The sequence below is a fragment of the Sinocyclocheilus anshuiensis genome, unplaced genomic scaffold, assembly GCF_001515605.1.
Source record: "Sinocyclocheilus anshuiensis isolate Anshui unplaced genomic scaffold, SAMN03320099.WGS_v1.1 scaffold958, whole genome shotgun sequence".
In the NCBI taxonomy this organism is placed as follows: Eukaryota; Metazoa; Chordata; class Actinopteri; order Cypriniformes; family Cyprinidae; genus Sinocyclocheilus; species Sinocyclocheilus anshuiensis.
Genome location: NW_015539929.1, coordinates 130,409 through 157,329, shown reverse-complemented (window position 1 = coordinate 157,329; position 26,921 = coordinate 130,409). Strand labels below are relative to the sequence as shown.

Genomic DNA, 26,921 nt, shown 5'->3' with positions numbered 1-26,921 from the left:
TGCACAATCAGCTTGTAACACTCCAAAGAGAAAGGAAAACTTGAAATCTCATCATATGACCCCTTTAAACAATTAACATGCTGTATGAGAGTGTTCACTGATTTAAATGAACACCTTAAAATGAACATTATGGCCTCATAATATTGACTTTTTTCTTATGTGGAACAGAAAAGGGAGTATAATTATATACTCCCTTATTATATACTAATGCAGTTGTTAGTAATATTTTCAAGTTGTTTTATTTTGAATAAAATATAAAAATATTTGAATAATATATATATTTCTAAATTTAAGTTAGGTTAGTTTTAATAATTTTGTTGTGTTTTCATGCGCACAATTTATAAATCGAGGGAATGAAATAGTAAATCGTGCGCACGATTTAGCCTACTATTTTTTTTTTTCCTGCATGCCATGTGCGGGGCTCCGTAATTTTAGTACAACAAGTCAAGCTAAATTAAAATGAGAAATTTCAGTTAATGTTTATTTTATTTTACATAACACATTTTTAAATGGCTTTGGTTTTAGTTATCTATAATAACCCTGACAGAAGTAGATGTTTTGTGGAATGTCCAAGCTGTTATTTTCCTGTCATGTGAGAACCATTGCAGTTTGACGTCCAGTCTTGCATATCTTGTCCACGTAAAATGTATACAGTTCAGTCTGTTTTATATATAAATCTATTTCAGAAGACACGAAATATAGGGCTCAAGTCATATGGACAACATTTATGATACTTCTATGGTGTCCTTTGTGGAGCTTGACAGATCACGGTGTGCTTTTGTTGCATGGATGTTATTAAGAGCATCTCCTTTAGCATTCAGTGAAAGTCATGCGGACTTTGAATGACATAGGGCGAGTAGACGATGACAAAATTTTCACTTTGGGTGAACTGTTTTTTTAAATAAGACGTGAATCATGCTTCCAGGCAGTGACCTGTCAAAAGTTGTGGATGAGGCCATTTTTTTCCCCCTTCCAAATGTGACATAAAGTTTCCTATGTGCATAGGAACAGTAATTTTAGTGTGTGATTTCACAAACGAGGGCAGGAAAACATCTGTTTTCATACGCGCTGCATTCATGACGTCCAAATAGCCGTAAGTTTGATCCCAGGTCGTGTGACCTATGCACTGTAGAGTTTCTGAGATTTCCAGTCATCACAGTGCTCTTGATTGAGGCACTTGAGCCCGTTTTGTCCCAGGAGGGGGACGGTCCCTACTATTAGTGTACTCACCTTTGAATGAATAGTATCTGCACACCCCGACGCTCTTGAGCTTTCTCTTCACCGCACGTTCACCTTCCCAGTCCACATTTGTCTCAGTTATACTGAAATTGGTTTAACATAACTCTTTCTGCTGGGGCGTCCCACTGTTTTGTCTTTCTTTGGACCGTTGCAAAGGAAGATGAATGGCGCTCTCGCTGATGGCTTTAAAGGTTAAGAAAATGTCAGAACAGCAGAGCTATTAGTCTCCTGTGTTCGGACGGACCCTTGAAGGGGCCGCTGACTTCCTCCTGAGATGTGGGATATGATCTATGCGTGCGGGTAATTGCTGTCGTGTTTGTTGTGTCCGACAGGTCAGGCTGGGCCATGTGCTGTTTTCTCCCATAAGCCATCTGGTTTCAGGATTGACATTTCATTCTGTCACTTAGTTTAGTTGCTTGCAGTCACGCAGGAACATTGGTGCAGAGCTACGAGTCCACGACTAATGATTAAAGCAGGGTGTTGGCACAAATTTCATGATTGGATGTGATGAATTTCAATATCGATTCATTTGTATATATGTATTAAGAAGAGTCCATGTCAGTTTTCTTCAAGGAAAAAAAAATCTCATCCTGCATTAAATTTATATTTTGACCTTACTATTCGGGGAACAGACACAGTCTTTATAGATTGGACAATGCAAGTACTTCTATCATTTAAGTGGGTAGAACAAAAGCCATCATAGCAGTTATTCGAGAATTGGCTTACTAGTCATATGGAGCGTAGCGTCCTGGACATGTTGTCCGACAGGAGTTCCGCTCCAATTTTGCTGGGGTGCAGGCCATCAGCACGAAAAAGCCTAGGACGCTCCCAGAAAAGATTCCAGTTATTAACAAAGAGCAGTTTCTGTTCTTTACACCATGACAATTAAACCCAGATTAAAGCAGGGTGTTGGCACAAATTTCATGATTGGATGTGATGAATTTCAATATCGATTCATTTGTATATATGTATTAAGAAGAGTCCATGTCAGTTTTCTTCAAGGAAAAAAAAATCTCTCTCAACTGTAAACTATGGAACTCTCATTACAGGCTGATCTGTTTACAGACATTTCAATTGCACATAAGGCAGTTTTAATAAAATAACTTCATAATAACTTTCAATGATATAATAATGTTTCTACTCCAATTAGTTTTTTGACATATAAACATTTAAACAGTGACTGTCAAAAAATTCGTTTATTCAAATATACATTAAATATTGAAGTACAGTTTAAAAATATGAGGAATATGTAATGTAATGTGTATATTTAGCAAAAGGTTACTCTCTAGAGTTCATTTATCTAGCTAACTAGCAAGCTTATGGACATTGAATGGCTTTTCTAAGGTAAATGTTATGTTACATGACATATTGTTTGCGAGCTGTTTTATTGATGTCAATAAAAATGTACATTTCATAATAAAATTGCCAGAATTTCACATCAAAAGTATCAGGGTTCATATCAAAAGTAACAAAACTTAAAGCTTATGTGATTTATTAAGCATTCTACCACTAGATGAGAATGGATAAATAATAGAAATAGATAAAACTGAGAAATTTGTATAACAATTTTGACTATTTTGATTAATCTGTTGGTTGAATGTCAATTTGGATTTGATGAAAAAATTCCAAAATGATTCATTTAAAAAAAAAATAATGTTAATTAAAAAATAAATAAATTTTAATATATTATTTACAAAAATACAAATGTTTAAAAAAATGTTTTCTGGGGAAAATTTTGAAAATATGAAAAAGTCTGGAAGTGCAAATGGGATGGAAGAGCTACAGCTTCAGAGTGGAGAATATAGACTATTTGTGACCCTGGACCACAAAACCAGTCATAAGGGTCAATTTTTCAAAATTGAGATGTATACATCATATGAAAGCTGAATAAATAAGATTTCCATTGATGTATGGTTTGTTAGGATAGGACAATATTTGGTCGAGATACAACTATTTGAAAATCTGGAATCTGAGGGTGCAAAAAAAAATCAAAATATAGAGAAAATCACCTTTAAAGTTGTCCAAATGAAGTCCTTAGCAATGCATATTACTAGTCAAAAATTAAGTTTTAATATATTTACAGTAGGAAATTTACAAAATATCTTCATGGAACATGATCTTTACTTAATATCCTAATGATTTTTGGCATAAAAGAAAAATCTATAATTTTGACCCATACAATGTATTGTTGGCTATTGCTACAAATATACCCCAGCTACTTAAGACTGGGTTTGTGGTCCAGGGTCACATATGCGCTATGCAAATTAAATTATGCTTTTTAAGTTAATCATGTTATTTTTTTATGGTCCTCTCTCTGCCCGGTTCTCTTTCTTTCTGTTTGGATTTAATTTGCTTTATTAATACTTTTGTGAAGAGACCACTTACTACTTTTTCTCCAATGGGGGAATTCTTGTTATTTTCTCATATCTTTTTCCTCTCTGCTCTGTCTCTTTCTCTCTGTCTCTGAGGAACCGTAGGCTGTGTAGTTACTGTATGAACATCTCTGAGTCTCAGGAGAGTTTTTCCTCTCTGGCAGAGCGCTCAAACCTGACTGAATCCCACCTGAGGCTTGAGGAAATCTCTAAATCATTCACCTGTTTTTATTTTGCTCCTTCTCCAGAGGAGGATTTTTATTGCTCAGCAGTTGCTCTTTCGCAGCTCAGGAGACTTAAGGGAGTTCACAGTTATGTTTTCTTTATGTATCATCTTTATTTGTGATGTTTTTTCCTTGGGGGGAAATACAAATAGATGCAAATGAGGCAATCATTGACATACAGTGTGATTATAGAGTTATAAAATGAATGCACTACAAAATCTGTATTTTGGTCTTGTCAAGATAATTTTTTAAGCAACTACTTTTTTGTTGGATTTATCAAATTTAGTGAGAAACGTATCTATATTTCTATAGTTTATGCCAGTGATTTCCAAACTGTTTTTTTAAATAGGCCTATTTATTTGAGATCTCAGTATCTCAGATTTTAAGTTAATATTTCAATAAGTTATCTGATGTTGGTTAATGGTCAGATAAACAAATAAAATATTTCAAGCATTAATATAAAGTATGTGTTTTATTTAGATTTTTCAAGTTTTTAATTTTAAAATTCTTATTTTAAATTTTTATAATTTAATTTATCATTAAATTATAGCTCACAAACCCCTGCAGTTCCCTCATTTGCGAATCCCAGTTTGAGAAAACCTGTTTTATGCAAAAGTACATTTCTCTTAATTTATGGATGTTCAGACATTTTTTACTAGTAAATAAGGCAAAAAATACTAATTAGATTAAAGATTAGATTAGATTAAATAGCTTGATGCAAAATGGTAATGCATTAATGCATGTTGAGATCTCTGACTTTTTATTGGTCTCTTTGGCACTTTTAGTTGTGGCATGCAAGATTACTGGGGTATTTTTTTCAGGAGACACATCTGCAGGAAACTTCAAAAGACAAAAAAGTCTTCAACAGCAAAAGTCTTAATTTGCTCTCCATTTCATCTCACAATGCAAGTTTGAGTTTGAGTGAAAGATCTCTTTTTTTCACCTTGCTCATCAAGAGTTCCTCAAAAAGAAGATGGACTAAATCAACTGGTCTCCTGATGCTGTGCTGTCTTGTGGACATCTTGTGATCGCAGCCATCAGACTGACCACAGGAGCTCAGAAATGAACCAAGAGCACTGTGAGGTGTGCATAAAATTAGTTAAAATAACCCAAAATACATACCAAAAGACCACTGTACTCTTGACCCTGAAATACTGTGTGCTCAGTCACTGAGACTTTATATTTTACAGAAATAATCTTTTTATTTTTTATTTAGTTTGAGTTAGCTTTCCAAAAGTTTTACCTCATTTCCCCATCTATTTCAATCCGGCTTTCTTTCATAAACACCCACATTCAGTGCCTGCAGAGAAGAATATGGCACATATCCAGCATATTGCTTGTGTTTATAAAGAATGATTGCGAAGAATTAAGTCAAATCAGTGAGAGAAATGGCAAGTGGGAATGAATAAAGTGTCTAAAAATGTGTGCTGAATTGAGATGATTACAGCATAAGTCATGAATTTCACAGTGAGATCATGTTGGCTAAATCTGTTTTGTGTTTCTTCATCCAGTGCTTCAGCATGACTTATGGTACTGGCATCTGTTCAGACATGACATGTTCATAGTGAACCCCTCGAGAGGGAACACACCCATGAGGGGCGGAGCCAAGACTAATTAACACCAGACTACCTCGACGCTGAACGCTAACTCTTTTGTTTTACAACTTTCTTTTGTTTTTGTAGTATTCCTCTCCTTTGTGATTAAATTGGTGTTTCCAATGCAAACTCAGGCTATTTTATTCTATTCTATTCTATTCTATTCTATTCTATTCATGTATTTTTGTTTGTTTAATATTTTTTTCATATGAAACATAAATTTCCATGCAGGTCCGGGCTGATTTATGCTGCTTAGTTTTGGTTTGGAAATGGTTGATGCTGGTTAGTATTGTTTTGGCACTAGTTCAGGCTAATTTAGTGCTGGTTAGAACTGGTCTGATGCTTGTCTAACTGGTGCTAACCAGCCTAGCCATGTTGTTCACCAGCAAAACATGAACCTGTTAAGCCATCATGGATGGCTAAGATGCTTTGCTGATAGCAAAAAAGCAACAGGTTCTTGTTGGTAAGCTGTTGTGATTTTGCTGGTTTGGTACTAGTTATGGCTGGTTAGTGCTGGTCAAGCTGGAGGATGAGCAAAGCCATTCTGTTCAAAGTAAAACAGTATGTTCTTCTTCATCAAGCTGGTTGATGTTCTGGCTAAATCAGTAAAGCAAAAGGTTCTCGCTGGTTTAGCTGGTCATTTAATGTGATTTTGCTGGTTTGGAAGTTTGGTGACTGGTTTATGCTGGTTAGAGCTAATCTGGAGGTGGTTCATTCTATGCTAGAGTTGAGTAGAAATATTTTGGTGCTTGTTATGGCTGGTTAGTGCTGGTCAGAGGGTTATTACTAGTTAAGCTGATCAGGTATTGTGATTTTGGTGCGTGGTGGCTAGTTTATGCTGGTTAGTACTAAGAATGAGCTGGTTCATTCTGGTTAAGGGTCTGGTTAAGACAAGTTATACTAGTTTGGTGTTAGTAATGGCTAGTTAGTGCTGGTCAAGCTGGTTGATTTTCTGGTTAAATCGGTAAGAAGAGAGGGTTCTTGCTGGGTAAGCTGGTCAGCTAATATGCTTTTGGGGCTTGGTGGCTGGTTTATGCAGGTTAGTTCTAATCTGGAACTAGTGCTGGTCAAGATGGAGGACAAACAAAACCATGCTGTCCCACAGCAAAACAGCATAGTCAGAATATTCTGGTTAAATCAGCAAAGCAGAATGTTCTTTCTGGTTAAGCTGATCAGCTAATGTGATTTTGCTTATTTAGAAGTTTGGTGGTTGGTTTATGCTGATTGGTGCTAATCTCTAACTGGTTCATTCTGGATCAGAGTTAAGTAGTAGTGGTTTGGTGCTAGTTGTGGCTGGCTAGTGCTAGTCAAGCTGGTTGACTTTCTGGTTAAATACATACAGCAAAAGGTTCTTGCTGGTTAAACTGGTCAGTTAATATGATTTTGCTTTCTTAGAAGTTTGGGTGGTTGGTTTATGCTGGTTAGTGCCAATCTTGAGCTGGTTCATTGTGATTTAGAGTTAAGTAGTACTGGTTTGTTGCTAGTTATCGATGGTTAGTGCTGGTCAAGCCAGAGGACAAGCAAAACCATGCTGTCCCACAGCAAAACAGCATAGTCAGAATATTACAGTTAAATCAGTAAAGGCTTTTACTGGTTAAGACGGTCAGCCAATGTGAATTTTGCTGGTTTAAAAGGATGGTTTATGCTGGTTAGTGCTAATCTTGACCTGGTTCATTCTGGTTTAGAACCGGTTTAGTACTGTTATGGCTGGTTGATCTGGTGGACAAGCAACGCCATGCTGTCCAACAGCAAAAATCATGGTCTTTCTGTTCAAGCTAGTCGACTTGCTGGTTAAGTCAGTAAAGCAGAAGGTTCGTGCTGGTTAAGCTGGTTAAAAAACTGGTCTTGCTAACAAAGAAATTTCAGCATGCCCATTGTCTGTGTTTACAAAGCTAGATGGGACAATAAGTAGTGTTAAACAATTAATGTATCACTATCAAGCCGTCTTTGTTTTGGTTGTATAGTACCATGTATTTTAAGCTTTTAGCTCAACTAAACTGACCACATTTTCCCTGGTGTAGTCGAGAGATCTTTTGACTCTTAGAAAACCTTGTTACGTTGTGAATCTTGCACAACTCTTGCATAAAATATCATCCTTTCCCTCATTCACCTCAGAGAATAAATGAATGAATAACTAATTTCAGTCTGCTGAATTAAGCGACTCAGTTGAATGGAGCCACAAATGAATGGATGAATGAGTGAGTGAATTGATTGATCTCAAGAGAAAGTCGTACAAAAGTTGAACTCGAAATCAACCGCCCCGTTGCGTATTGTGTTTTTGTGTGGGCCTGGAGATGGAGGGAACCGGAATAATGACAGAGGGGATTGAACATGTTTCTTGATCTCTTTTCACCTATTCTCACTGTGAAATGTCAAATTTGAATTGATTGAAAGGAAAATTACAGCTGTATTATGGGATGTCCTGGGGGGAGGGTTGCTGTTGCCACAGAAACTAGATCACTGCTTCTCAAAGTGCTGTTCTCAGCTAATGAGTAAGCAAAGGTCTCATGTCGAGTGGCCCCAAAAAGTATTTGGACCCTTAAAAATGCCTGAAAGTCAGTGCATTAAATAACAAAATATCAACTCAAATGGCATTTATTTTAAAGAAAAAGGTATACTTATTAAGAAGAACGTTTCACAGACATATTGTCAAGTTTTAAGTGATAAAACAGTGGAGCTTAGTCAGGGTAGATGCATCTGTAATTTGACATGAACGGAAATGTGAAGGATGTTCAATTGGTTATATTGTTTTGAGGTTTTATGTCATGTTTAGTGTTTAGTGTTTTATTGACCAAATCAACACTAAATTGCACAACAGTACAACTCATTGAATGGACTGTATTTGTGTACTTGACAGACGTGTTTTTATAGTCAAATTAAAAAAAAAAAAGACATTTGAGATAACATATTAAGGCTGGAAAATTATATATTCACTAAATATTCACAGTGATTTGCTGGCCATGTAAAATAATGCAGGATTGTGAATATTGTGATGTCTGATGGGTTATTTGACTGCGTTGTTAAACTCATTTCACTCGTTTAAACTTTTGCCAGTAGCAAAAATGGCACTGCAGTTATTTCTAAAATCAATTCAAACGGTCAATTTCAGTAACTGATTTAATAGTTCATTTGCATCATCTCTCAAATGTCCACAGCAGTGCTTTATGTTTTACTTTTCAAAGGAAATGCATATACACGACTACTGTTCAAAAGTTTAAGGTCAGTAAGATTTTTTTTTTGTTTAAATCATTATTTTTATTTAGCAGGGATGCATTAAAATAATGCGAAGTGACAATAAAGACATTCTTTTTTTTTTTACAAAAAGGTTCTACTTCAAATAAATTCTGTTCTTTTGAACTTTCTAGTCATCAAAGAATCCTGAAAAAACGTATCAGAGTTTATACAAAAAATGAATCAACTCTTTTGAACATTGCTAATAATCAGAAATGTTTCTTGAGCAGCAAATCAGCATATTAGAATGATTTCTGAAGGATCATGTGACACTGAAGACTGGAGTAATGATGCTGAAAATTCATCTTTGCATCACAGGAATAAATTACATTTTAACATATATTCAAACAGAAAACAGTTATTTTAAATTGTAATAATATTTCAGAATTTTACAGTTTTTACTGTATTTTTAATCAAATAAAAGCAGCCTTGGTGAGCAGAAGTGACTTCTTTCAAAAAAAAAATTCACCTGTGTGACGTTTTTGGTGATTTTTAGTGGATTTATGAAGAAAAAGCGTAGAGAAGAGAAAAGATACAACAGCGTTACAGCACAGATGATACTTGTTTTCTTATTTTTCATCAGACATTTTTAAGCATAGCATCAGTGTTGAAATACTGGAGCTGCTGTGCACATCTGAGGTGCACCAGCCTCAGTTTGGGAACAATTAGAGGAATTTTAACCCTTTAATTACCCGCGTGAGCTCGTCACACATGCCACACACACACACACACACACACACACACACACACTGCCGTCGTGCCCCCAGCAGCCTCCCTCCATTGAGAAAGTTAACAGTTTGTTTTTCACAGGGCTGAATGCTTCACTGCACACATTACTGAAGCCCCTTCATCTCCCCCTTTCCTCAGGACGCAGCCCGTCCGTGAGAGGCTGACTAAAATGATTTCTCTCTCTCTCTCTGTCTGTCTGTTAGGATTGCATTAAACAGATCTGAAGTCTATCGGATGCGCTCCTCTGGAATGAGCCCTTGCTGACACCTTCCTCCTGGTGAGTGCACTCTTTCTGTCCTCATCTGTTCATCTGTGGACAAAACTATCCACTTCCTGTGAGTCTTTTCATCTTGTTGCACTGTGCTTTCCTTTCTTCTTTTTGTCCTGAGAGCAATTTTGCTCACATGTCTTCCCTCCCCTCGTGTCCATCCCGTATCTTTTCCAGTTTTGTCCTCTCTCTCCGCGCTCCATCCCGTCTTCCCTCTCTCTCTCTGTCCCCTCCCTCTCTCCGTGTCTTTGTTGAGGTATGCTGATAAACAGTTTGGCTGTCATCTCCAGACCTCCCCCATTGTGTGTCCAATTTTCTTTGTTCTCTCAGCCTGTGGCGCTGGCCTCTGTGTGTGTGTGTGTGTGTGTGTGTGTGTGTGTGACTGACCACTTCAAGTGTTAAATTGTAATAATATTTCACAATATTACTGTTTTTATTGTATTTTTGATCAAATAAATGCAGGTTTGGTGAGCATAAGAAACTTCTTTTAAAAACATTAGCACTTTTGAATGGTATAGTTTCTTTATATGAATTTAAATTTATAAAAAATATATAATTAATTTTGCAGCATTTATTAATGTTTGGTTAATGATAATTTATAAATGATTCTTTATTGTTTATTAATTTATTAATTATTTTAATGTTAAACTATTAGTGCTGTCAAACGATTAATCGCGATTAATCGCATCCCAAATAAAAGTTTTTGTTTACGTAATATATGTATGTGTACTGTGTATATTTATTATGTATATTACACACACATACAGTATATATTTTGAAAATATTTACATGTGTATATACATTTATATATTTATATTCTTATATTTTATATTATATATATAAATATATTTCATATATAAACAACATATTTTTCTTAAATATATACATGCATGTGTTTGTATTTATATATACATAATAAATATACACAACACACATATTTTGGATGCGATTAATTGCGATTAATCATTTGACAGCACTATAAACTATATAAAATGTATTGTTAAAAAGTTAAATGTTAGTATATGTAGAAATTAACCATGTTCATTAAATGCTGTAAAAGTAATGTTCATTGCTGGATAAAGCCCACTATTGCATTAACTAACATGAATTAATGTAGAAAGTTTTTACAGAAAAAGAAAGTCTGAAAGAAACTTTTTTTGTTTTGTTTTGAAAAGTCTATGAAATGCTATAAATATAAATAGTGTGGCTGTTGGATGCATTTCATAACAGAATTAATTGCTAACAGAAAATCTAAACAACCATGCTAATGAAAATTCATGCATCTGCAACTTTGAGTCTAAGTGCATGTTGTCCATTATTCAGGGCCAGCCGTCGATGTGCAACGATTCATAAACAAATATGCAAATTTACAGCTGTGAGCTGTGTGTTTTGTATCAAGCTCATATAACGTTAATTTAAACATTCTTTTATATCTTTTTTATATCTGCTTGAATATATTAAATTATTAATACTCTGCTAAGACAGATGCATCAGTCACAAACCTGACGTTGTCAGTGACACAAAGAGAAAGAGAGATGGACAGAGAAAGGGAGAATGAGAGAACGAGTGAAACGTGAATGGCGTGAGGATGGACACAATAAAAGGCCGGTCTTGTTGCCGTGCTGTTTAAGATTCTGCCTGGCGTCGGGTCCGTGGTCAGGACTGAGTGAAAGTGCTCAGCTTTGGCGGATGACCACGTGCTCGCTCAGAGCGCCCGTAAAGCTCAACGGACTTCATTCACGTGCTAAAGAGCCCCTGCTTTGACAGATAGTTGGCCGGTCGCACAGAGAAGGCTTTCACGCAGAGACAGTGAAGGAGTGGAAGGTTTAGGGGGGAAAAAATAGCAAACAAGGACGCATCTGAAAAGGCAAACACTTTCAGAGATATAACAAATATCCGTGGAACTGCTCATTTATTGTCTGAGTCTCACCGTACATCTATCTCAGGATGCTCAGGTTGGCGTTGGCTCTCGGCAGCAGAGGCTGCTGGCCCGTCTTAGTGCCCTAACTAGGGTAGTGCACGGACCTCCAGCTGCGTGAATGGGAATACAGTTCATTCAGGGTCTCTTTTAAGGGATAAAGGTTTCCGTTGTGTGACCCCTTTCAGCGTTTAGAGAAATGTTGGGGATTGAGGGTGGCCAGGGTCTCATGGGCAAAAACTTGTTCTCTGTGGGCAATGTTTTGTTGAGAAGTTTATCTGGTATTTTTGTGAGTGAATCTAGCTGCGAGAATTAGCTGAAATTACATGCACTCTGCAAATGATGTGCATCTACAAGACAGAAGGTCTTCATCCTGTGCACATCTTGTTTTCTGTCATGTTTGACATGTGCAATCACAGACTACGGACTTCATTCATGAAATGCACACAGAACGAATTTCTCTGTAAATCATCCGTAAAGCATTCTTTGGAAATTGTTGCACTGAATGGAATGTGACAATTTATGTAAGGATGGTTTTACAGATGATTCATACAGAAAATTGTGCTTGCATTTCACGAATGAGGCTGTAGATGCATTGATTAGAAGAACAACATGGCAACAAACAACATGGTCTTACAGTCATTTTAAAACAGACCGTTTTGAGGCTCTTCAGATGATAAATCATACACACATTTACTCCCACAATATTATTGGCTGTAACTGTGTGCGCACCTCATGCAATTTGCGAAAACAATCCTAAATAAGTATTTGTTTTTCCTGTATTTTTAATCAAATGAAAGCAGCGTATTAGTGATAAGTAACCTCTTTCAAAAAAAAAAAACTTCTTAATGTTGGTGTGTGTGTATATATATATATTATACACACACACACACTTTAGTAGTTTGTAGTAATTTTATTTTTACAGCATTTATGATCCTTATGGTTTATAAATATAATTTATAAATTCTTCACTTCATATTGATTCATTGACTAATGTAAACATATACAACATTTATTGTTAGAAAAACAATTAACATTAACCAATTTTGTAAATGCTGTAAAAGTAATGTTCATTGTTGGGCGATGTTAGACTAATTAACTTCAATTGCATGCACTCTGCAAATGAAATATGATGATTTACATTACGATTTACAACAGGGTCTTGCAATGCTTTTAAAAAAGCACTTTTTGAGACTTTTCAGATGATATATGATACAGAGAAGTTTTTTCCCCACAATATTATTTTCTATAACTGTGCTCAGACCTTGTGATATTTGCTAAAACAGTCCCTAAAAACAGCTATTTGTCTCTTGCTTAATATTGCCTGAACGAGGTGGTCTCGGCTCGATTGAAAACGAACACTGGAGTGGTTCAGTTGTAGTGAGAAAGCAATCCGATCTAACAGACCAACGAACCAGGCTATATCCAATGTATGATGGGTAATTACGTAAGTTCTGTGAAAAGCATTAGCTTTGTTGTTTTGCTAATACTTCAAAATCAACCTGTGAATGTCTGTGGGTGAGCACGTCTTCGCCATTCAAAATAAAAAAACGCACTTTTTCATTTTATAATGCCGTCTTAATAATAACATTGGGAAATGTTTTCCCAATCAATCCTGGACTCCTGCTCAAAATGATAAATTATTATAACGACAGCTACCCAAAAAAAAACAACAATAAGCCCGCGAAGCTGTTATCGTTCCATCCTGACGGAAGTGGAAAACAAAGCAATCGATCTACAGGTGTGAAAGCACCCTAAGAGTACTTTTCTTGGCAGATGACCATCTAGTTATTATACATTACAGAGTTTGATTCGTTTAAACAGTTCTTTGTGGACAGTTATTCTGCTGTTCAAATGTTTGTGATTTTTTGAAAGAAATTAATACTTTTATTTAGCATGCATTAAACTGAACAAAATTGATGATAAAGATGTTTATAATGTAACAAAAGATTTGTGTTTCTACTAAATGCTGTTCTTTTGAACTTTCTATTCATCAAAGTATCCTGGAAAAAAATATTTGATATATTATATATGTACATATCACAGTTTCCACCAAAATGTGAAGCAGCACAACTGTTTTCGACATTGGTAATCATCAGAAATGTTTCTTGAGCAGCAAATCAGCATATTAGAATGATTTCTGAAGGATCATGTGACTCTGAACACTGGAGTAATGATGCTGAAAAAATGGCATCTTATTATAATTTAACATAGAAAATTGAAATAATATTTTGCAATATTACTGTATTTGTCTTTTCTGTACTGTACAGTCTTTGAGCATATTTGTGTAAAACTGCGTAAAAAAGCTTATTGATTGTACATGGTGATGACAGGAGATGAAAGTTTGGAAATAATTTAGCACCAAACATAATGGCAAATGTGACAAGTTTTTATGCATGCTATTGGTTGGTTGCACAAACAGTTAGTCTTGTTGCTATACTTTTGAAACAATCTGTATTTAACATTTTTTTGTTCAGTTTTTTTTACACAAATTGAGAGAAATCATGATTATTTTCTATGGTAATTAACAACATGGTGTCAGTAGATTTGAAATTGTATCGATCATAACTTTGCTTTAAAAATATTTGGCTCTTTCACACACACACACACACAGGCGGACAGTAGTGAAGTATTTTTACTTTACTCAAGTAAATTTAAAATTATCTGTAGTTTATCAGAGTGTTTTTCTTTGGAAAACTGTTACTTCACTACATTCCAAAGCATAAAGTCTTACTTTTTACTGCACTACATTTCATAAATAAAAGTTTTTGTTTGTTTTACCTTTCATACTTAAGAACATAAAAAATGTAGTACTTTCTTGTACTCAAGTAAATCTTTCAATTACTTTTACTTAGGGATGCACCGAATGTTCGGCAACCGAAATAATTAAAAATAAGCGAAAAGACCAAATAAATTGTACCGAACGATGATATGACACGATCAAATAGCAATCAGCATAGAGTGAGAGGCGCGCACTCTTTGTTGTCTAATACACGCACGCATTGCATGTATTCTGACAGCGCTGCACGAACTCGCAGCAGATCTGCTTGTTAACAGGTTCAAAGTCCAAAGCGCGAGGAAAATCTGCGTTGATACAGTCGTCAGTTGCTCAGTCACATTTTTATGAATTTTTACAAGGCATGTGACAATGCGATACGTACGACGTATTCGTAATGAGACTCATTTATAAATCTGTTGTCAACAAAAAGAAGCATTAAGGTCTTCCTGCGCGTTTCCACCAAAATAAAAGTTGAGAAAAAGCAAGAACTCTTATCAACATTCATAAATGTTAGTATTGTAATTTTACTGTTGTTCTGTAAAATAAAATAAAAAGTAAGACAATAATAATGATAATAATCATTACAACAGCTCTGTTTTAATACATTTATTATAACATTCACACATAGTGTTCAAATTGGGATCTGTAATATTTTCTAATGTTTTAAAAGAAGTCTCTTCTCAGCAAGGCTGCTTTTAATTGTACAGTAAAAAAAAAATAAAATAAAATACATGCCTGATTCAAGAGGGGGGTCTGATGGCCAAAAATTATTATTTTACTAGCGTATTAATTTCAAGTTAAATTGTGCTTTGTTGGTATAATAATAAAAATGGCTTTTTAATTTATGCAATGGTGAAAACAAAATTGGCAAAATACATGGGGAAAAAAAATCGAAAAACCGTGTTCGGTATTCGGCCTTCGGCCCAGTGTTTAATTTTGTTCGGTTTCGGCTTCGGCCAAGAATTTTCATTTCGGTGCATCCCTACTTTTACTTGAGTAAAAGAAAGAAAGTAATAGATTTCTAATGTAATTAAGTATTAAATGATATTTAATATGAAACGTAGTGCAGTAAAAAGTGCAATATTATGCTTTGGAATGATGTGAAGTAAAGTTTTCTAAAGAAAAACACTCTGATAAAGTACTGACAGAGTAAAAATACTTCACTACTGTCCACCTCTGCACACACAAACACCTTAGCTGTCATTTTGGGCTCACAGCATGCACTTTGAACCCTGTCTTGCGACACTGCTTTAGAGGGAACCATGGGCGTCCAGGGCAGGAAGTGCCAGTGCAGTTTGTAATTCCACATAAAGGCCTTTAAATCTCTCTGTCTGGATTAGACTGGACTGACGAGACGACAGCGTGTTACTGCAGAGAGCTGCAGGACGCCAAACACCTCCTGCCCTCAGAGTCACAACCTTTACACAGACACAGCGCAGGGCTTCACTTTCTGCTTTACTGAGCTTTGGTGTGAGAGAGAAAGTGGTTCAGTCATTTTGGTCTTTCATCAGGTATTAAGGAGATATTTTGGTGCAGAACCTACATGAGAACTGAAGTGAGAGGAGAGAAATTGAGGTGGAAAGCCTCTGTAAGAGTGGGAGAGGATAAGTTTTATTATATGAGAGAGAATCTGAATTTCAGTAAATGAAAAGAAAGAGATTTGAAATTGTTCAAAACATTTTTTGGACAGCTGAATATAATGTAATAGAAAGCTATATGTGAAGTTTGTTTACCATTCGAAAGTTTTGGGTCAGTAAGATTTTTAATGTTTTATTGATTTGTGCTCACCAAACATACAGTAAAACCAAAAAATATTGTGAAATATTATTACAATTTAAATCAATTTCTATTTGAATATATATTAAACTGTAATTTATTTTTGGGACGCAAAGCTGAATTTTCAGCATCATTACTCCAGTCTTCAGTGTCACATGATCCTTCAGAAGTCATTTGAATATGCTGATTTGCTAAACATGAAACATTTTTTATTATTAATGTTGAAAACAGTAGTGCTGTTTCATATTTTTTGGAAATCGGGAAATTTTTTTTTTGATGAATAGTGAAAGGTAGATGAAAAGTTCACTAGAATTGATTAGAAATATAAATCTTTTGGAAGATTTTTAAATGTCTTTACTGTCACTTTTGACCAATTTTAATGCATCCTTATTAATCTCTTTAAAAAAATCTTACTAGATCAGACAGACAGAAACCCGAGTAGAAGGGAAACCACATTTATGATTTTTTCAATATTGTTACAACAAAAGGGGAGACTGTTTAATTCTGATAATCTCATAATCAAGCATTATGTTATGACTGGGATATATTTACACTTTGAAATGTCTCTATTATATAATAACATTAGTTGATCATCTCATGCTCTCGTAAATCACTGATTGTTTTGGTGGATTTTGTACTACTTTGCAAGTGCAAGAAACAAACTGCCTCTAAACCAGGCGTGACCTCGAGCAATGTCGCAATATTGTGTAGAAACAGCACAGTCTGAAAAATTGAAGTTGCCTTGTGAATTACCCATAAACATCCTTGGAAATCTTGAGTAACTTTAGCACACATTGTTTGAATTGTTCACTCATAGTCTAATCTAGTTAGAAGAGCTGTCAGCCCATTATTAACCTGTACTGACCTCGAGGATATCTGTGTGTTATTGAGCGCATTTGTGCCTGTCAACCATCTTTGACCTTATTTATTCATCCCGTTCTTTCATATCTCCTCTATTAACCCAAAAGGAATCGTCCCAGACAGGCCGTCAGTGGCCCACCTAGTCTGCTCATTGGCTGACCCTGGCCTCCCCTCCGGTGCATTTGTCACTGCCATCATTGGCTTTCATGGTTCTCCATCTCTCTCTTCGTCATCCCTCCATCTCTATGGCCTCTGATGAATCTGAGAAGGTGGGCATGAATAAACTGAATGTGGGAGTGCTGAGGGTATTAATGGGGGATTTGGGGGATTGAGGGTCTTTTGCTATTGAGGTGCATTAGACATGGTCGGCGATGAAGTGTCTGCCGCACAGCGTCACGCTCCCGGAGCCAAGAAGAAGAGCAACAGTACGCATGCGGCGCCCGCTGCCAGAGAATTCCACTGAAAACTCGATGCATTTCCAAAGAATTCAAATACACACCATTCATACAATTCTACACATCCCCCTCCCCTTGCTGTGACTGTTTTTCCTTATTAACTGGATTTTGAGAGTATTGTATAATGAACGAGGTATGACCGATAGTAGTGTCATTAAGTGGAACCGTAAAAATAAGTACAGTTTTCAAAAGGGTTTTGTAAACACTCCCCCTGTCTGCTATTGGTGAGACACACAGATAGCCCCACCCACAATGAGCCAGTGTTGCCATTTAGGATGGGAAGTTTATATTGTTTATATTGTTTTGGGGTTAAATCAACTTATAGTTATAGTTGTTTTCTGCATATTCAACTGGTATATGAAAAAGTGTTTTAACCCTGAAAAAGTCAGCTCACACATCAGTTTATTAAATGCCATGTAAAATCAAATGTAAAAATGTTTGTTTCTGCTAAAATGAAACTTTCAGCTGAAACTGTTCCCAAAATTTTTTATTTTGAATATTTAGGTACTAATATGTTGTTTGGACAGGGTATCATTTGTTTTGTTTTTTCTTTTTAATAAAATAATAATTTTGAATAAAAGCTGTTTGAATTTTTAAATAAAAAAAATTAAATGAAGCTTTCAGCTCAGTGTTATTTTAATATCATTTATTTGCTATGATCATTTTTAATAATATTTTGAATAAGCTTTTATTTTTACATGTTCAGTTTTCATTTTAATTTTAGTTTGGGGTTTGGTGATTTTTTTTTATATGCTTTTATAATTTTTATACTTTTCTTTTTATTTCAGTTTTAGTAGTACTTAAACTTATTTCAGGTAGTTTCCAAGGCAACTTCATTTAAAATTTATTTTAAATTTAACTGAATTTCAATTCCTGAAAATTATTTGCACATACACAAGGATCACTTGTTGAAAAATGAATGTGAAAAATTGTAACATTCAATATGGCGACAATATGGAGAAATGCCAAAAGGCCAATAGTTATTTTGATAGGGGCATCAGCTGTTATTTATAATCTTGACATTGTTTTGGAGTTGTTAGGCTTTCCTTTTTAAAATTTTAAAATGTTTTTCTAAATGAAAAATAGCTGTTTTGGGGTGTTTCTAAGTTGACCCGAGTGGACTGACTTGACTTATTGAAGTATATGAGTATTTCCATTTGAATCAGTACAAAAATGTGAAAAAGGTGTGCCTAGTTAAAGGGATGCACCGAAATGCACCGAAATACAACAAAATGAAACACTGGGGCGAAGACCGAATACCGAACACGGTTTTTCGCATTTTTCCCCCCATGTAGGCCTATTTTGCCATTTTTTTCGCCATTGCATATATTAAATAGCCAAAATGTGCCTTTTACTGTTTTGTCCTACTTTTCAAATAAAACATCAATTACAAAACAACAATTTAAAAATATTTACTTAACACTGAACATTTTTTTAACATTCTAGCAGACATTATACCATCAGCACAGATTTTCCTCGCGCTTTGGACTTTGAACCCTGGCGCCGCGAGCTCGTGCAGCGCTGTCAGAATACATGCCATTCGTGCGTGCATTAGAAAATATAACATTCTGCAGTTTATTTACTAATCTTTTGAGGCCATTTCGCGATTTCAATCATCACACAATAGCCTAACCACCAGCATCAGCCACCTCTTCTTCTCATCGGAGACATGTGATGCAGCACTAAACAGTCTCTCGCTGTCGGTGCTTCGTGCTTGTAATGATTTCTGCGTCTTTCTCTGATAGTTTTAAATACTTTCACACTGCTGACATGTTTACTGCATTAGTGCGTGCTCTATTTGATCACGTTAGTCATTGTTTGGTACATATTATTCGGCCTTTTCGCTTATTCGGCCGAACACCGAAAGAGATTTTTTTGCTATTTCGGCCTAATAATTTCGGTTGCCGAACATTCGGTGCATCCCTACCTAGTTACAGATACAGGACATCAGACCACCTCTCTACAGAGTGGCCAGTGTTTGGCGTGTTTGTGTTTGCATAAAACCAAGACAGATGCTGCAGTGGTTTCTCTATGACGTGTCAGGAAGTATGTTTAAGTGTGATTGAGCATGTGTTTGTGCATGTGTGTTTGTGTTTACTCGAGGACTAACAGGGAGGTTTGTATTGAAGTGAAGCTGTGTATATATACAGTATATATTCTGAGCTTATGTAAGATCTCAGATGTGTGTTTACACGTTGGGTTTCCCTGAGCTTCAAGCGCTGTCAAACACCTAATGGAAAATGAACTGGGTGAAGCGTTTTAAGCTTTAGGGAGGTCATTACAGAGACCCATTGATTCCCATGACAGGCTGAAAATATATCAAAATCCCTTCTTCAACTTGTAATTAAACTTTTAATGATCTGCTGGCTCATCGTCCACAGGCTGACAATTACAGCAAAATCAATGTTATGTTTTAGAATAACATTATGTTGAACTGCTGCGGGTCTTGGAAGAGGTCCAGTCGTTTACTCTGATGAGAGATGGAGGTTAATTAGATTAGAAAGAGCAAGACTTACACCATCTTAACCCTTCAGGAGAAGATGAAGCCGTCTCTCTGTGTTCTGTCTGTTTATCTGTCCGTCTAACTCACTTGCTGTCTGGTTGTCCATCTGTTTTCTTTGTGTTCTTCCAGTTTTTGGTTTATTTTGTTGATTTGTATACTTTCATCATTTACAATTCAAAACCCGTTTTACTAGAAATTTTGAAGATTTATATTGGTTTTCCATGGATTTACAATAACAGACTGAAGCTTTCAGAAAGTCCATATTGCAAGTCTTTATTTATTAAATAACATGGTATATTTAAGCTTGCATTAAAAAGAGTGCATTAATGGCCACTCACTTTTTCAGTGATCCGGAAGTTTTTTTTCATTAATTTTTCCCATAGGGATTTTTAAAAAGTCTTTTTTAAACCGTTAAAAGCCATGAATTAAGCCAACCATCTATGAGGTGAAACACAACATTACAAACTTTTATTTGAAGCAAAAAAACAAAAAGACAAGACTTGATGGCTTTAATGGAAAGAACTACAATCCCATGGAGCATTTTGAATGACATAATCAAATTAAAATTGAAGTATTTTGAGAGTGTAGGGAGAACGACTCGATTATGTCATTTGTGGCGTTCCCTGCAAGATCTTTTGTCGCGATTTAGTCTCTGCAACTCTCTGATTGGTGAATTTTTCTGTACAGCAGAATCATGGGTAATGTAGTTTTCACAACAACTTCAGCTGTCAAACTTGATTACTTAAAAAATAAGTTGAAATAATGTGGACTGATGGCTTCAGCAAAAGTATAAACCATCTGTTAACAACCTCGTAGGTCACAACAGGTCTGTCTTTAAAGGTTTAAAAGTTAGCATTAAAATCAATTTCCCTAAAACAAATGAAGCTTTCACTTCCCAAACCCAAATGTTGCTCTTTCTTCTCAGGACTCTGTCATCGTTCCTGAGAACAGGAGTGGTTGTTGCAGTAATCATGACAGCATTGCCGTTCCGGGTCGGACCGCTGTCCTTCGCTGGACTTGTCATCTTCCTCCTCCTCTCTCTGCCTCTCGTCACGTCACAGACGCCATCACTCCCAGCGACCTCTGACCCTGAGTCTGTGCCCTCTCTGCCTGAAGAGTGCCGGAGGAAAATGCGCCCCGTTACCTCCTACACAGGTGGGTGTAAAATACTGCGCTCTCTCCTGCCCTTTCCATCATCGCATTTGAAGCCAAAGGTTAAAACGTTAAGCCTTTGAATAATTTTTTTCCCTGAACATCTCAGTAATATTGGTCGAGCTGGTAGAAATTGCTTGTGAGTCTCGCATAGCCAAACGTCCACATTCCAGCTAGATCAGAAGAGACCATCTAACTGAAACTGAGACGGGATAATAACAGTAAAATGAATGGGAGAAATCACATTGCTCATTATGAACTTTCAGTAACAAGAGCCTTTTTGAAAAAGACATCACTTGCGTTTTATTATTAAATGTGCATTAGCTAGACCATACTTATTGAGCAGGGATGCATTAAATGAATCAAAAGTGGCAGTACAGATATTTATAATGTTGCAAAAGATTTCCATTTTAAATAAATGCTGTATTGTTGAACTTTCTGTTCATCAGGAAATCATGAAAAAAACGTATTAGCGTTTTCACAAAAATGTGAAGCAGCACAACTGTTTTCAACATTGATAATAAATAGAAATATTTCTAGAGCAGTAAATAAAAAAAAAAAATGATGCTGAAAATTCAGCTTTACCTCACAGGAATAAATTACACATTATAATATATTAAAATGGAAAGCAGCTATTTAGAATTGTAATAATATTTCACAACATTACTGTTTTTTTATTATATTTTTAATCAAATAAATGCAGCCTTGACACTTCTTTCAAAAATATTTAAAAAAATCTTACAGACTTTTAAACAGTAGTGAAGTTTGATTTGGGCCAAAGAAGTTAATTGCACTATTTTTGTCAGATTTTATTGTTTCTTTGACACATTATTGAAACATAACCTTGACAAACCATGGAAAGATGGCCACCAAGTGAACCAAATTGCTTTACTGGGACTTTGCTGACATGTAAAACAACAAACCAACTCCATTTGTTCCACTTTAACACCTGAAATTGCCTAAAGCCAATCATTCAGATTAGAGCTGTCTGTTTTGAGGAAACTTTTGCCACTTTTATGTGCAGTATGCATCAGGCCGTCCATTAATGGCCTGTTGCCGGTCCAGGGTATGTTTCATCTGAGGGGCCGTTTACACGACAGCGTTTTCAGCCAAAAACGGGAAACTTTTTATGCGTTTTGCCTGTTCGTTTACACGACAACGGCAGTACGTGTCGATTTTAAAGGCAAGCGCGAACAAACATACACAACAATGGTACTGTTGTTGCTGCTCAAGAGTTTGCTAACGCTTCTTCAGCAAAGTGTGGATTTACTTTACCAATATTACAACCAACAGCGGAGATGCATCATATACATCATATAATCGTCACTTCCCTACAGGTACTGTTTACTAACAAGGTGACAGCGCCAACTACTGGCCTGGCATACGTAATACAGCGTTTTTGGCCATTTTCGCGGATATGTGTAAACGGGAATCGTTTTGAAAACGTTGTCCTGCATTCGTGAAACTTTTTAAAAATGCAAGGGAATAACTTTTCCGTTTTTGACTACATCGTTGTCGTGTAAACGTAGCCTAAGACTAGTTAATTGCCAGCGGCCTTTCATTGGTACCTGTCTGTGTTTAACAGTTTTAATCATATGCTGGCCAGATGTTAAAGGTTAACACAGCTGTGTGTACGATCAGGAGTATGTGCTCACGCCCTGATGTTTCTAATATCGCACACTAATCGACACAGTCTGCTCTGTTAGTATATGCGAGGCTACACTGTAAGTGTTATATTGTCCTCTATTATAGAAGTGTTAGTGAATTGCAGTAGTAGCAGAAGCTGACATTCCAGACTAACCCATAGTTTTCTGTTGGCCGGTGAAGATCCTCCTTTATGTTCTTTGTGCCAGAATCCATTATCTTTGAAGCATATTTTGATGGATTGTAATAGTTTAAAGTCTGTCAGAACTCTTTATTTTGCTGTAGACTTTTATGGACAGATTTTTAATGAAGTAAGGCCAGATGTAGTTTTAGAATTTTTATCTAAGATCAAATTAAAAAACTTAATTTAACTTAACTAACCTCGTTCTCGCCATGAATATAGCCGAGGTAGCTCGCATGGCATTAAATCATAAACAAACAAAAGTAGCAGAAGCTGCTGTACACTAAAGACATTGAGAGAGTGATTTTGCCCATCGAGAGAGATTCAGGAGCATTTATTGAGGGTGTAGTCATCTGTTTTAGGGTGATAACGACCCTGATTTACAGCAGCACTTGCTTCAGCACTGTTTGGAGAACTAAATGGGGTGTTTCTTCTCTTCAGCCGAACTGCTCCTGAAATGTCTGATCATTTCATCATTAGTCACTGTTTTCTTTTTGCCACTAAAACATTTTCAGACATTTAAATCACACATTTTAAAGGGGCTATAAGCTATTTCATTTGTTCTGCTTTCTTCCGCTAAACTTAATCCTGGTTCACACAGTATGATTTTCTCCACGATTTTGCCATCTTAGACAATTTTTTGGAAATCATAAAAGATTACGATTGAACAACTGACACAAACACTGACTGAAGGTATAAGTCACCAAAAAATAAAAATATGTCATCATTTACTCACCTTCATGTTCCAGTGTTGGTAACCAATTTTGAATCCTATTTACTTCTATTGTATAGCCAAACAATACAATGGAAGCCAATAGGAACGGAAACGGTTTGGTTTACCAATATAATAGAAGATATTTTGAAGAATGTTAGTAATTGGTTCCCATTGACTTTCATTGTACGGAATTACCTGTTGTATTCCTCATTTCTGTGAAATGTAATGTGGACACAAAATACAATGGAAGTCAAAATGAGAACTGAAACAGAAACTGCTATTATGTTCCAAAGAAGAAAAAAGTCTTCTAGTTTAGACTGACATGAGGGATATTCTGATATGAAAGACAGTCAATGTTGCACAGTCTGTCTTGGCTTTTACGCAAGATTTCACTAGGCCCATATCGTGAAATTTGACAATCAGAAAGAGTCAGAAAGTGCAGACCTCACCAAAATGCTCTCCTTCAAAATTGCTTTTGGCCAAACAGAGTGTTTCTAATTGACTACATGTTCTGATTGGCAAATCAGCACAGTCTGCTTCAGATGGACAGATATTTATTTAGCTGTTTATGTAGTCTTGGACATTTTTGCGTGTGTTTTTCTAAAATAACTTCTAAGCACCTTTAAGTGACGAAATACCTTTTAGGTCCACTGCTTCTTCTCCTTCTTCTCCAACAAGCAGCAGCCAATGATGTTGTCTTCACTGATGTTTAGCAGTACACATACACATCACTAAATGATTTTATGCAGTTCATTATTTTGAAAAGAAATAGTTTGTTGTAGTGCGTTACTGGCAGCACACCCCAAAAACTAGTTTTGCAAAGGTTGCATTTAAAGTTTCACAAGAATTTGCAGTCTATTCCTTCACCTCCTCTCTGTCTTTCTGTATGAGAGTTGTGTTGTGGCTGATGTTGTGATTGGGCGTCTGGTTTCGTGAGTATCCCACCTCATTAATGAAACTTGCCATTGTTTTAAAAAATCTAATCATACACTACTGTGCAAAAGTTTGGGGTCAGCAAGATTTGCCTGAATGCATTAAATAGATCAAACGTGACCGTAAAAGCATTCACAGTGTTGAAAAAGGTTTATGTTTCATTAAAATGCAATTTTATAACTTTCTGTTCATCAAAAAAATCCTGAAAAAATGTATCGTGTGTCAAAATATTAAGCAGCAAATCAGCATATTAGAACGATTTCTGAAGGATCATGTGACACTGAAGACTGGAGTAATGATGCTGAAAATTCAGCTTTGATCACAGAAATAAATTACATTTTACAATATATTCAAATAGAAAACAAATAAAACATATTTCACAATTATGCTGTTTTTACTGTATTTTTGGTCAAATCAGTGCAGCCTTGGTGAGCAGAAGAGACTTTTTTAAAATATATAAAAAATTTCCTGTTTGTGTGTAAATTGCATCAGTGCATAATGCGTCTTATCATGAACAAGATAATTAATGCATGAATCAAACTCTCTTAGACAGTTGTAAATGTTTCGTGAACCTGACACGGTTCACGAAACATTTACGCTGTATGTGTGCAGAGACAAATCATACAGAACAGTGAAGTCGCTCAGCAACATGAAGAGTATCGCACAAGGATTTTGAACTTTTGAACTTGATTTTTCTCAGTTTGTGGTATTGCAAACAGTGAAACCAGCAGCTAAACAGCAGATTAAACGTATTGGCTCACAGCTAACTGTCTAAATGTCACCTGTGGCTCTTTTCTGCCATAGCTTTGAGCCCATGGCTGTCCTCTTTCTCTCTGCCTGGAGTGAATGACTACTCACCGCTCGCACTCGACCTCACCAGGAACCAGCTGATAGTGGGAGCCAGGTAACACACACACACACACACACACACACACACACACACACACACACAGAGTGCGTCTCACTGACCATGACGATGATGATGATGAGGGATAATGTGTGTGTGTTTGAGCAGGAACTGGAGCCGCAGACAGGAAGTCAGTTACTGCAGCTCTGGGAGCGAATCTGAGCCCATCACATACATCACTGTGATCTTTCACACACACACACACACACACAGACAGACAGAAGTACAAGCCCAGCTGAGCCTATCAAACCTAAAGCACTCTCTCTCTGTGTAGGAATCATCTCTTCCGGTTGAGTTTGAGCAACGTCTCTCTCCTGCAGGTAGGACGTCACTTGCTCTCTTTCTCTCTTTATTCTCCTTCCCATCTGTCCATCCAATCATCTTGACGTCTCTAGAAATGCAGAACCAGCACTGTCCATTTAATTCATCCAATGCCAGACATACACTTAGACTCTGTATTTTATTATGATTGCTCACATGTTTGAAAGTGCTGACGCACAGAAGCAGAAATATCCAACAAATCAAACACACACATACACACATTCAGTAGCATCTGGTATTGTGCAGATGTTTGAAAAGCATTGACTTCCAAGACAGCTGCGTCATGTTCAGCATCCTGATTTGAGCTCCTCTCCTCTGAATCTCTTGAAAGGAGGAACCAAACAATTTTTGCAAGTTCATCAAAAAAATTAATTACTTAATTTAATTTTATACTTTATTTATTTATTTTCATAAAAAAATGAAAATGTCATAATTTGCTTATCCTTCTGTAGAGTATGTTTTGAGCATAAGAATCAGATAATGTCTTGTTTGGTAACTGGGTTATAATAAAAATGTTATTTTAATGTATTTATTTACTTAAAATATTTTTTTCATCTTCTAATTATTATGTATGATTGGGACCAGGGTAATAATAAAATCTATACATTTATTTGATTTATTATTATTTATTTTTTTTATGGAATTTTAGTTTAGTTTAGTTCTTAACAGAATAATTCAAAAAGCAAATTCTGTCATTGTTTGCTCGTCCTTTAGAGTATGTTTTGTGGGCAAATGGTTATGGAAAAACTTTCTGACTGTTTTTGGTGCAAGATATCTTCACTAGCACTGTGGATCAAATCAAGTGTAGAATATGATCCGTTCAATATGCAGACGTCTGTACGTTTGTCTGCTGCTGCAGATTGTCTGTGTTTGAGGTGAGGAGCTGCTGTAGACAGCAACCTCAATTGGGAGTGGGTTTAAATTGGCCTTGTTTGTCTTGAAGGATGATTCGAGACCACCTCTGCACTTAGCGTATGGTGGGAATGCTGAGATTGTGTTGTGCTTGCGTGACAAGCCTGTTGAAAGCTTTGAGCACTTGTGTGATATTTAAGAGTGACTTCGCTGGCGTTTGTGGAAGACCCTGCTGGTGAACCCTCTAAATGCTCACCGTAACCCTG

General features: G+C 36.1%; 1 protein-coding gene across 1 annotated transcript in view; it reads left to right on the top strand.

The window, feature by feature from the left end:
• The window catches only part of sema5bb (sema domain, seven thrombospondin repeats (type 1 and type 1-like), transmembrane domain (TM) and short cytoplasmic domain, (semaphorin) 5Bb), a 63,744-nt gene that overhangs the window by 8,706 nt on the left and 28,117 nt on the right, over window positions 1–26,921 (top strand). The window contains exons 2-5 of the mRNA XM_016483852.1: window positions 9,594–9,667; window positions 20,876–21,105; window positions 25,380–25,479; window positions 25,757–25,802. Coding sequence (XP_016339338.1) covers window positions 20,922–21,105; window positions 25,380–25,479; window positions 25,757–25,802 — 330 coding nt within the window. The 5' untranslated portion in view covers window positions 9,594–9,667; window positions 20,876–20,921. The remainder of the gene's footprint in view (window positions 1–9,593; window positions 9,668–20,875; window positions 21,106–25,379; window positions 25,480–25,756; window positions 25,803–26,921) is intronic.